We start from the raw sequence: 12,273 nt of genomic DNA on the forward strand, positions 1-12,273 counted from the left end.
ATTTGTCTTGCTGAAGTCTGTACAACTTCAAACACTGTCTTTTAAGATGAGGCACTTTGTAAATTTGATCCTATTTTCCTTTTATTATGCTTTCTAGAAATGGATGTAAAGTAAAAGATTTCTTCTTCTTAAGCTGTGAAAGGAAGACCTTGGCAAATCTTTTTGGTCCCCTGAGGCAAAGCTTGTAAACCTAAGGGCTTGACATCTTTGCCCAGGGTGTTTCAAAGAGCTCCACTGGAAAAAGCTTTTCTTGGCACTCATTATCAGATCTGTCCAAAGTTCACCTTTCTCAGTGGAATGGAAAAAAGGCGAGAGAAAGATGAAAGTGTGTTAGATGTTTTTGATTTTTAAAAGTCTCAACAAGAGGCTTCTGAAAAGCCAGAGGAAAGAGAGAAAACGCATCTTAAAGATGGAAGGAAAATGCAATTTGTCAGTGTATTCTTCATTCTAAATAATGATCTCACACTTAACCCTGACTGCTACTGAATGTTCCAGGTTCCTTCAAATAGAACACACCTCCTGTGATGCTGAATGTACTAGGTATGTTTGAACATTCCAGTGATTTCAATGGAATGTAAATAGATGAGAGCAAGTGTGGTGAAAGACCAACAAGGAAAGGGTTAATTATATCCACCCCCTGCTAGAGAGCCCTGATGGCCAAACCTACCTTTTTCTCAAAAGGATAAGAAATGTAGATTTGCCCTGGTGACACACTACAATTTGGTGGTCAAAGCGCTTTCACATTCTATTTTTAGTGGTTTATGACTTCCCCCCCCCCCAAAATGCTTTTTGGCAGAAATTCCTCATGCATATTCGCCTCTCGGAAGTATATTGTTTTAGCAATTCTAAAAGCAAATTCTATATATTGTTGAATTGGTGGTGCACGAATCAAGTATTTATATCAGTTAAATCATTTTTCAGATACCTTATTTGTGGTTGCATACTTGAAGTATATTTTGGATTTAAGCTTAAAACATGGTACATATGTAGTCCTCAGTGAGGAATACCTGCTTTTGCAATGTTTGAAGATGAAGTAGTCAAGAAATAAACCTATGAAGAATTTAAAAAGCATACTGAAAATAAATTATAATAGAGAATGCAATACATAGATCATTTTTGTTCATCTATGTGAAACAATTTGGGGGATTTAACCTATTGAATACATTGCACAAAATTCCAGACACAGAACTCTCAAACTGAAGTCACAGAATTGTCCATATCACCTCAGTACAATTGCTACAGCCATCTCCCTACAGAGTTCACTTTGGTTCAGTGTGTCCCTTGGTGCTATTGTCTGCCATGGGGTTACCATAAGAGTACTGGTGGGCAGTACTTCCCTGTAACATCTATTTTTAATCGCCTAAATTGATCTTCTAAGCTTTCCATTGTTCACGCTGCAAAGAAACGTGTCTTGTTGGCAGCTAGAAGTGTGAACTATATGTCTTTCTTTTCTTTACTGTTCTTTTTTTGGTTCACAAGCAACCTCCTACCAAAAGCAGAATCTGCGGAAGAGACTACATCCAAGCAATAATGCTATGAAAAAGTATGAAGAGAAGCCCAGGTGGCCACCTTGCAAATTTCCAATGTGGAAGCCTTCGACCTCTCCGCCCAAGAAGCAGCTCTAGTACTAGTGTAATGAGCTTTACAAACCCTGGGAGTCTCTTTACCCTTAACTACACACGCCTCCCTAATACAATCCCTTAACCATCTAGCTAAGGAACTCTTAGAAGCCATTTGACCCCTCTTAAGACCCCCTAAGAGTACAGACAATCTGTCAGAAGATCTGAAATCTTTGATTCTTCTGAGATAAACCCCAAGTGTTCTTCTTACATCCAATTTATGCAGCCATTGCTCTCTGTCATTGCTGGGTCTAGGGAAAAATGAGGGCCAAGAATCCTACTGGTTTAGATAAAACTCAGATACCACCTCTGGCAAAAAAAAAAAAAGAAACCATCCAAAGAACTACTTTATTTCTGATGGAACTTTACAAATGTTCTAAATATCAAGTCTGAAGTCCCCACATGACATTCTGAACTAAGAACAACTAAACTTGTTATTGCAACAGCCAAAAAATATTCAGTTACTTCCTGGTATGACTTAAATACAAGGCTAATAAGGGCCTCTACAGATACTCAATATAGCCAAGAGGAAAAAGAAACAAGTGTAGGGCCTCTATTTGATGTCTGGGAAAACATCATATCAGTGCAATATTTGCTTTTTTATTATTTATTGTACAAATCCCCAAATTACCTACAGTGGTAGTGCAAACTCTCAATGAGCTAAAAAGTACATTATTTTCTAAGCCCTCTAATAGGAAATAAGATACTTCCAAAAAAGTACACAAGATGGCTGTTACTTTTCCTAGTCCTATATCACAAGCAGGACATCTGCCAGCCTAAAATAAAGTATCCTTGTTAGGTGTATTTAAGCTGTCCTTCTAACTGAGGCTTTATCAGTGAGACAGTGATCTAGATTAATCAGGATAATATAGGACATTGACAGAGAAGATCTTATTTCCCTTCTGGATTCTTGACAGAAAGCTGGAACAACTGTAAACATAGTTCTCATTCTCCCACTATCTTTCAGGTAGTCACTAAAACTGAAGTGAAGATAATCTTAACTAATATTTTACTTCTCAAACACTGTTTTCTTATTTCTCTGGCCATGTCTGCACTTCATATTTCTTCTTAGTAATTGATGTACTTCAGAATGGTTTTCTGAATAAATCCAGATCACCTTAATCGGAATAGCAAGTCTGAAAAAGAAGGTGTTAGCTAGTCACACTGCCCTAATCTGTATTAAATATATCATCACATTTGTTAAATAGTGACCAAAATTTTGTACTTCCTTTGGAACCACGGGAGCCTTCCATCCCAGAATGCTGCCACGGAAGCTGATCTAATGACACTCACCTATTCAGATATGGAAGCTAGAGCCACCACTTAGGAGACAATATGAGTATACAGACAGTCATAAATGAGTGGAAAAATTCGGGAAAAGAAAAGCTCAAACCATTCAGCACCAACAGTTTTATGTAAAGTTAAGGTCATGTGTGAGTGTTTGCAGGGTCAGGGCCTAAATATGCCTCATGGAAAACAGAACATTTCTTTGTTAACATTCCTTCTTTCAAAATATATATTACTCTAAATAACGAGATAAAAAGGTGTTACTGTACAAAATATATTTTGTTAAACACAATCATGTTGTTTTCCTGTTTTCAGAGTTCCTTAGAGTAATTACACTTGTATCCAAGAAAAGAGAAACAACACTACAATTAATGTAGTTAAGTAAGGCACACAATTTCCTGCTAACAGGAAGAAAATATGATAGAGTGAGAAAGAAATTCACTCCGCATTGAAATCAATAGGAAAAATGGAAGGCATTAAATGCAAATTTTAAATGAGCTTCAATATATCATATAAAATACTTTTACGTTAATTTAGTGTTGTTTTAACACAAAATGATTTCTATTTCTTTATTTTACTGACATAGTGTCCAACAGTTTCAGGTTAAGAATGCATTGCTCCACTCCAGTGGTTCCCAAACTTTAACAACGTGTGAACCCCTTTCACTAAAATGTCAAGTCTCGTGAACCCCCTCCTAAAAATGAATATTTCCAGGGATTTTCTCCTTTACCTGAGAATAAGTTATAAAAGCAGTGATCTTGGAAATATTAAATTTGTTTTTATGACATGCTTATTACACACTGTTTATTATTATTATTTATCATTACAGTATTTACATTACATTATGAAAATGGCACCACTCTTCCAAGATCTTACTTTCGTAGGGGGAGGGATAGCTCAGTGGTTTGAGCATTGGCCTGCTAAAAGCAGGGTTGTAAATTCAATCCTTGAAGGGACCACTTAGAGATCTGGGGCAAAAATCAGTACTTGGTCCTGCTAGTGAAGGCAGGGGGGTGGACTTGATGACCTTTCAGGGTCCCTTCCAGTTCTGTGAGATAGGTATATCTCCATATATTACATCACTTTGAATAAGCCTGTTATAAGATAAGGTTGCTATGTTTCATCAAGGAGTATCAGATGTGAAACAGCATGAAGGTATTTAAGAAGCCAACTCAAAGAGTTCCTCCTACACAAGCATTCAGGTCTTGAGCAGTCCAGGCAAACAACACACATTACAACAAAGCTTAAACTTGTTCTTCATAATAATTTAAAAAACAAATACTAACTGCCTATTTAAATTTAAAAACAGCAAAAAAGATCCACCTCCCTTTCCATTACTTATAAGGAGTCTTGAAGTTTAAATCACCTCAGTGTGATAGATATTCTTGCTTTGATCTGCTTAGCTCTTGGAAGTCCAGGCACTCCAGGCTGCTGGCCCCATGCTGCCTGGGGTTCCTAGGGACAACTCTGTCCACCATCAGGGAATTTTTCCCTGAGAACCAACTGTAACATTTCACGAACCACTGCTCTACTCCATTGACAAGTTGTCTGCCTCTCTATTCTTTCTTCCTACGCTTCTTCATTTTAGTGTTCTTAGACCATACTCCCAGGATACATTTCTTCCCAGCCCATAGCTTGGTGCAGAGAAACAAAGTACACGACTCTACCTATCCTACTCCCTGAGCAGCCTAGCCTCATTTTCAGTGTAAAATTTTCTCACAGCCTAGCTAAAGCTCTTCAGACCATCTACTCATTGGTGACCTGGTCTAAGTGCATTGGGTAAAAAAGCTGAGAAGAGGAACAAACTATAGGCACACCATTTCTCAGCTAGTAGATTTTCTTCATCTCATTTCCCAGCTTGCAGGGTTACACATTTTCTTCATCTGATATTTCTGGAGATAGTCCAGTAATAAAATAAGAAAAGGGAAATACAATCAAAGACCTGATTCTGCAAATATTTACTTCTGGGCAAAGTGCTTATTGCCATGAGATGTCCCACTGAAGTCAATGGAACAACTCAGTAGTGTTTGCAGGATCAAGCTATAAATTAAAACAACTACATTTAAATGCACATTAAATTGACCTAAAATTAGTGTTCAAAGTTCAGTGATTTCCCCACTGAATATAAAAATTGCAGCCTCCATGGAACAAGCTCAGGAATATTCACAGCAGTGGAAACCTCCATATATTATTTTGTTATATATATATATATATATATGTGTAGAAAATGTTTATTAGGCAGTGTATTTCACTCCATATCAGAAATAATTATAATATAATCACATCTTTTACATACAAGTATCAATTCTTTCCCACAAAATCTACAATTTAAATATACATCTACATTATTTTAAATAAATATTTAATTAGATGTTGCAAGATACTTGTTTATATGGTGGGAGATTGGAGAAAAAATGCAAACATACTGCAATTTATTTTTATAATACTGCAAATTTAATTTACTTTGGAATTCATACAAAGTGATCCTTTTCCACAAACTGAAAACAGTAAGTAAAGAAAATTACACATTACCTTGAACATTTTTGTTCTTCTCAGTGAAACAGGGCCACAACAGAATTTCTGCAGAGAGTTCTTCAACTCTTTCTTCCATAAACAAAAAGAGTTTTATAAGCTGAGAAAGACATTTGAGTTGATACAAAGTTAAGCAGAAGTTTCTTCCTTTTTTGAGGCATTCTTGGGTAGCTGTCCAAACAAAAAGTCATGGCATTTATTTTATTTCTTAGTAGATATTATGTAAAATATGCTTATGATAAAACTAAAATTTATTAAAATACACTGTATAAAGTCAGTCTTATTATTTGTCATGACACAAGATAATCTAGTATCATAGTCTGAACTGTGTCACTTCCCTTTTTAAAGGATCAGATCCCTGCATCCAGTGAAGATGCACTCAGTGCACAAAGGAATGGGGGAGAAAGGTAGTGGAAAACCACTTTTCTGCTCCTCCAGTCCTGGAGTAGGCTGGGAGCTGAAACAAACAAAGGACAAACCTAAAGACTACTCCAAATTACGACAGTCAGAGAAGTCTCCTTGCAGGATTAGTCTGCCAAGCAAGGATCACCAAAGCAAGTTGCATTTCTGCTCCACCCATCTCCAGTCCCATTTCCAAACCATACATCTGAGGGGATGGGAGAGAAAGAAAAGGAGTAAGTGACGTAAAACTTGCCACATCTGAGAAATCTCTTATTTTCATCTTTGGGCAGTATTCTTCAGTTGCCTCAAAACTTGATTCCTCCATCAACCAAACTGTCATTGTATTCTACTCTTTGATCTTGATTATGATCATTTGAAATTATTACAAATACAACATAATAAATCTCCTGTATCGATCAGATTATGGTAGATACCATAATCAAAGAACCATCAATACTTATCTGATCATAACCCACAACAAGATTGTTACTCAGTAAACATCTTGGCAGATTGTAGTGGTTGCTTTTTTCTTTTTGACCTTCTTTGGTTTGATTCCAAACTAAAATAAAATTTACTAAGATGCACACATTCTGTAGACGAATGTTTTTATAAATAAAATTCTATATGATGCATGTAACCCTACCGTTGTTTGCAAACATTAAAATTATTTTTGTAATTTCTTACCTTACATACAATAATGTATTTTAAGCTTTTACTGTTTTTTCTACAGTAAATGTTTCTTCTTACTGGCAATGTTATTTAGCATAACTATGGCAAAACACACAAGAAGGCCTTAAGATATATGTCAATTTTGCTTTATAACATTATATTTATTTTAAACAGTAATATCAATCAGAAGTTTTTTTGTTTTTTTTTTAGAGTTGACAATGTTGTCTAAAACTAGAAATCAGGAAGTTCAGTCCCTATATTAATGTGATCACAAAAAAAAATCAGCTTTTGTTAATAGAGTTTATAGTCCTTTGGTATATTTCAATTACATATGTCATATTACAAAGTAACTCTTACAAAGATTTCACTATCCATTAGCTAAGGCAGGTGGGGAACATTCCAGTTAAAGGTTTTAATTCAGAAAACATTCTTAGCAGTATTTTGCAGACAAAAACATTGTGTTGCAAAAAATTGATTGAGCAAATCAAGAACACCCTTTTACCATATATTAATGGTTTGGGACATCACATCAATACACTGTCACTTGGCAAGTCACCTTGTCAGTTTAACACTCTGTTTGCACAATACAGTTAATGAATATGACATCTGAGTGAAAAGAGACATCAATCTAACTCTCCACAACCCTAAATATGTGGGGTTTGAAAACAAGTGAAACTGTCAGTGAACTAATATCAGAAAGCATTACACTCATACAACAGTTATTTTTTCCAGAAATTGAACATTTTATTTTCAATGGTTACAGCTTGAAACATATAATAACGTCACATCAACCAGGGAACCCTGCTTGAGCATGCAGCCAGACTTTAGAAGGCTGCGTGATGATTTTTATTTTGTTTTACTCGATCACACGGTTTTTAAAAAATAATATTTAATATTTTTATAACTTTTGCAATGTAACATTTCAAAAAATGATTAAACTGTGCATGATGGGGTGTACCAGGTCCTTTGAGCCCCCTGCTGGAGGCATCACTGTCCTACCACACCTTGCCCCAGGAAAGGAGCAGAAAAAGTCTTCCAGACCTGCCTAGAAAAGCTGCAGGGAAGCAGCCAATCAGAGCACACTGGGCTCAGTTAAAAGGAGTGGCAGAACCCTTTGAAGCAGAGATGGTTCTTAGCCATGGAGTTCAGCTGAGAATCCAAATGCAGGGCTGTCCCTAGCCATTTTGGTGCCCTACGCAGCCCCTCTGAAAGGGGGCTATGTTGGGCCTCAGGCCTCTGCGGGGGCAGGGGAGAACCACTCCCTAGCCCCAGACCGCTTCGCTCTGCGCTCCTGACTCCCAGCCGGGGGGGGGGGGGGGAGTGCAAGGGGCAAACCGCCCCACAGCACTCACCAGCGGCATGGCTGGGAGCCAGGGGAGTGGAGCAGGCTGGGGCCAGGTTGCTCCACTTACCATGCATTGAGTGCAGGCCAAGCCCTGCTGCAGTCTTCAGGGGAGTGGGGGCAGGGCTGGGGTGGAGGAGGAGTGGGATGAGGCAGGGCTGAGGCAGAGCAGGGGTGGGAAGGGGCAGGGTGGGGGCTTTGGGGAAGGGGTGGAGTATGGGCAGGGCTGGGGCGGAGCAGGGGTGGGAAGACACGGGGCAGGAGTGGAGGCTTTGGGGAAAGGGTGGAGTATGGATGGGGCAGGGGTGGCAAGAGGTGGGGATGGGGTGGAGCAGGGGTCGGGGGTCATGGGGAAGAGGTGGAGCAGGGGCTGGAGCAGCATGCAGCTGGACACGGCATCTGGAAATGTGGTGCTCCAAATTTCTTGGTGCCCTACGTAGCTGCGTACTTTGTGTATGGGTAGCGATGGCCCTGTCCAAATATGCCAAAAGTTTGGGAGTGTTTGGATTTGGTGGTCCAATTTTGGGCCCCTATATAGCGATAGAACAGAGCTATGAATTTTATATCCAGATCTGAACTTCCCCTAAATTCAGAATAAATGTTTTGGCATTAACAGTCACTGTTATACTTTTAAGAGTTGGATAAAAGAAAATATCATATTTGTGTTTCTATTGCTAGTAGTGCTGCTGCTTCCTCCCCACCCTCCCTGCCCCAAAAATAACAGGTAATAATATTTGCATCACTGCACTGCCATTCTTAGAGGCCTGTGCTTCCAGCAGAACACATGCCAAAATCCTACTTTTTTCATTCTTGCTTGAAAATGTATAACTAAGTATAACTGAGTATAACTAATGCAATGATGTCTGTCTGAGTCTGCAGCCAGCCAGAAACAATAGCTCTCAGAAGTAAGAACTGTACCATGCATCTCAATGGGATATTAACTCCAAGACCTTTTGTTCTGGGGGAGCATCATACTGCTGCCCCTGTCTACTGAGGAGGGGAGAGGTCCACCTGTCATTACCACTGCAGGGGCCAGAGCCACAGATTGGGGACAGAGCTATAGAAGGCCCCATGTCACAACTTTTTTTATGGCCTTGCATTTATGGCCTTCATCTGGGCCTGCCAATACCTCAGGTGCCTGATATCACATCACCTTCAGCTCTTCAATGAACAGGAAGTAACAAATTCCTAAAAGCCAACACAATTACAAACATTCTACACAGTTATGTTACTCCAAAATATCTTCCCAAACTCTCAGAAGAGAACTCTGAACATTTTTTTCAATCTCAATGAACATTTAAAATATATTTTAACTGGACCTTGAAGACTGAGTTCAAAGTTCTTGCAAACCATTAAAGAGGTGTAGGAAAACATTAAAAAAAAGAAGCTAGCTGTAGTGTGTACATGAAGCGATACTATGTACTTTTTCAGATCATAGCATACTGTATTGTAAAACAAGCATTTTTTTCTTTGAGTTTATTGGTTAAATATGTTCTACAGGCACTCTGACTCTGCTAAGGTACTTAACGAAACAATAACTGTAAAAAGAAGATGTTTGTAAATTTCTGTATCACTGCACTGCCATTCTTAGAGGCCTGTGCTTCCAGCAGAACACATGCCAAAATCCTACTTTTTTCATTCTTGCTTGAAAATGTATAACTAAGTATAACTGAGTATAACTAATGCAATGATGTCTGTCTGAGTCTGCTGTATTTCAAGGTGGCAAGAGGGGCTTTAATTAATCAGGACACTTCAGTATTATCAGAAAACAGAGAGGAAAAGATAGAATTCTTGTACCTTAGGGAAAATGTTACTCCACACAAACTAAGAATGTAGCTGCCTGCTGTTCCATATTATAGAAGCAGGCATTAGGATAGAGACATGGAACCAGAGACTAAGAATATGATCCAATGTCTGGAAGAAAAACTATTTCCCCATGCTTATTTCCGCCCCCATCTCCCACCCCCACCACACACACACAGTTCCTCACATCTCCCTGTCAATTGCTGGAAATGGGCCATTTTCATTACCACTACAAACAGTTCTTTTACTCTCCTGCTGTTAATAGCTCACTTTAACTGATCACTCTCCTTATAGTGTGTAAGGTAACACCCATTGTTTCATGTTCTCTGTGTATATATATCTTCCTACTGTATTTTCCACTACATGCATCCAATGAAGTGGGTTGTAGCCCACAAAAGCTTATGCTCAAATAAATTTGTTAGTCTCTAAGGTGCCACAAGTACTCCTGTTCTTTTTATCTGGAAGTTGAAACTAAACAAATTCAGACTGGAAATAAAGTGCAAATTTTTAACGGTGAGTGTAATCAATCATTAGAGCAACTTGCTATGGATTTTTTTTTAAGGTTATGCACTTGTTCAAAGAGGAATTAATTCAAGGACTTCCTCAGACCTCTGTTATACAGCCAGTCAGCCTAGATAATAATTGTGATCCCCTCTGGCTTTATAATCTATGAATAGAGAACAATGCTGTGGATTAGGGAACCAGAAACAATGGTTATTTACCCTATAGTAATTGTGGTTCTTCAAGATGTATTGCCCACATGTATTCCACTTCTAGTGCACATGCATCCTACATGTGTGGGACCAGAATCTTTTTGAACAGCACTCTCTGTTAAGTCCACACCAGCAGCTAAGGGTATAAAGGGTAGCGTGGCTGCAATCACTCTCCAGTTCCTTCACCAAAACAGAATCCATCTTTACAGAGACTCTGTAGACATGGAGAAGGCAAGTGATTGCTCACATTTATTCTACCTCTGGTGACTCACAAGCAGTAACTCAACACATGGAGTAGAGTGACTGAAGAACAGCTTTCCCATAGTGGGCATCAGGTCTGGAGCACTCAACTCAGGAGTACTGCTTAGTGAAGGTGTGAACTGAACTCTAGGTAACTTCTTTATAAGGCTATGTCTACACCATAGTTTATGTCGCCCTAACTTATGTTACCACCATAAGTTATAAGCACCAGTGTGGACAGCGCTATGTCATGGGAGAGCTTCTCCTGCCAACATGGCTACAGCTGCTCGCAGAGGCTAGAGTAGTTAAGCTGATGGCAGAGCTTTCTCCTGTTAATTTTGAGTGGCTCCATTAGAAAGTTTACAGTGGCGCAGGTGCACTGATCAGCTGTGCCACTGTTAACTCTCTAATGTAGCCATGCCCTTAATCTCTGAGTTTGGATATCTCATAGAGAAGCTGCAAATGCTACCTGATCTCTGGTGGAATGGGTCCTCACCAGCCCAAGTGAATCCAAATGGTCTATTATATAATGTGTTTTGACACAGTCCAAGACCTATTTTGACATCTTTGAAGTGAATATTGGCTGACCTATCATCCTGTCAACAAATACAGAAACAGTCTAGGAGAACTCTTGAATGCCTTTGTTCTGTCCAGAAAGTAGGAAAGCTCTGACAATATTTACGGTGGGAAATTTTGCTTCCCCACCAAGTAATATCAGTTTTGAGGAAGGAAATTGGTAGATGGATCATCTGGTTGAGAAGAAAGTCAGAGACCACTTTAGGTAAGAAATTAGGGTGAGGACTAAGCCTACGTCTACACTTGGGGTGTGTGTGATTCCCATTCAAGTAGACATATTTGCGCTAGCTCTCATTGAGCTAGTGCCTAAAAATAAAAGTGTATCTGTTACACAGGCAGCAGCATGAGCTGTCCACCCCAAGTAAATATCCACAGGGTCCATGTTCTGATGGTTAGCGGTACAGAGCAGCAACCCTTCCCCTTCCCTCGTGGAATAGATTTTCCACCCAAAGAGGTGCAGCTTTTTGGCCTCCCGATTTTTGGGAGAGGGACCCGGTATCTCTGGTGCTTGCGCTGGTTGGCCATGTCAACTGCCAGAGAGTCCAGTTGGGGGTGCGTGTAAAAGTGTCCGTTCCCCTTTGAGGGAACAAAGTATCTCTCCTCGTACCTCATGGTGGTAGGTGGCAACAAGGACGGGTCTGCCAGAGGGTCTTCATGGCATCGCTGATGATTTTAATCAGCAGCAGCACCACAATATGGGATGGCCCTGGAGGGGAAAGAATGTCGACCATTAAGTCAGTCTCTACCACTTCCTCAGGTTTAATTTTCAGGTTCTGGGCCACCTGTCTCAGCAGCTCCTGTAGGGCCCTGCTGCCCTCTAAGTCTGGAGTGGTTGCTGAGCCAGCCACTGCCTCATCCAGAGATGAGAACGACGAGATGGTGGCTGGTACCAGAGCCTGCTCCTTTCACTTGGCCCCTTTGGGGTCCCTAGCAGCGAGGAACATGGGAGCCATGGTCAGTGCCATGGACAATGCTGCGATCAGTGCTGTGGATGATGTGGTAGCTGGTGCTGCAGTCGGCGCCATGGGCGGTGATGTGGTCGGTGATACTGGCGGTGTTGCTGATGGAGCTGTGATCAGTGCTGAGCATG

General features: G+C 39.9%; 1 protein-coding gene across 6 annotated transcripts in view; it reads right to left on the reverse strand.

The window, feature by feature from the left end:
* Positions 1 to 12,273, reverse strand: part of KIAA0825 (KIAA0825 ortholog) — a 392,242-nt gene that overhangs the window by 249,907 nt on the left and 130,062 nt on the right. For all 6 annotated transcript variants that reach the window (XM_050943864.1, XM_050943863.1, XM_050943867.1 and 3 more), the window contains one exon: positions 5,439 to 5,609. In XM_050943864.1, the coding sequence (XP_050799821.1) occupies positions 5,439 to 5,609 (171 nt within the window). The remainder of the gene's footprint in view (positions 1 to 5,438; positions 5,610 to 12,273) is intronic.

Source organism: Gopherus flavomarginatus, chromosome 3 (assembly GCF_025201925.1).
Source record: "Gopherus flavomarginatus isolate rGopFla2 chromosome 3, rGopFla2.mat.asm, whole genome shotgun sequence".
In the NCBI taxonomy this organism is placed as follows: domain Eukaryota; kingdom Metazoa; phylum Chordata; order Testudines; family Testudinidae; genus Gopherus; species Gopherus flavomarginatus.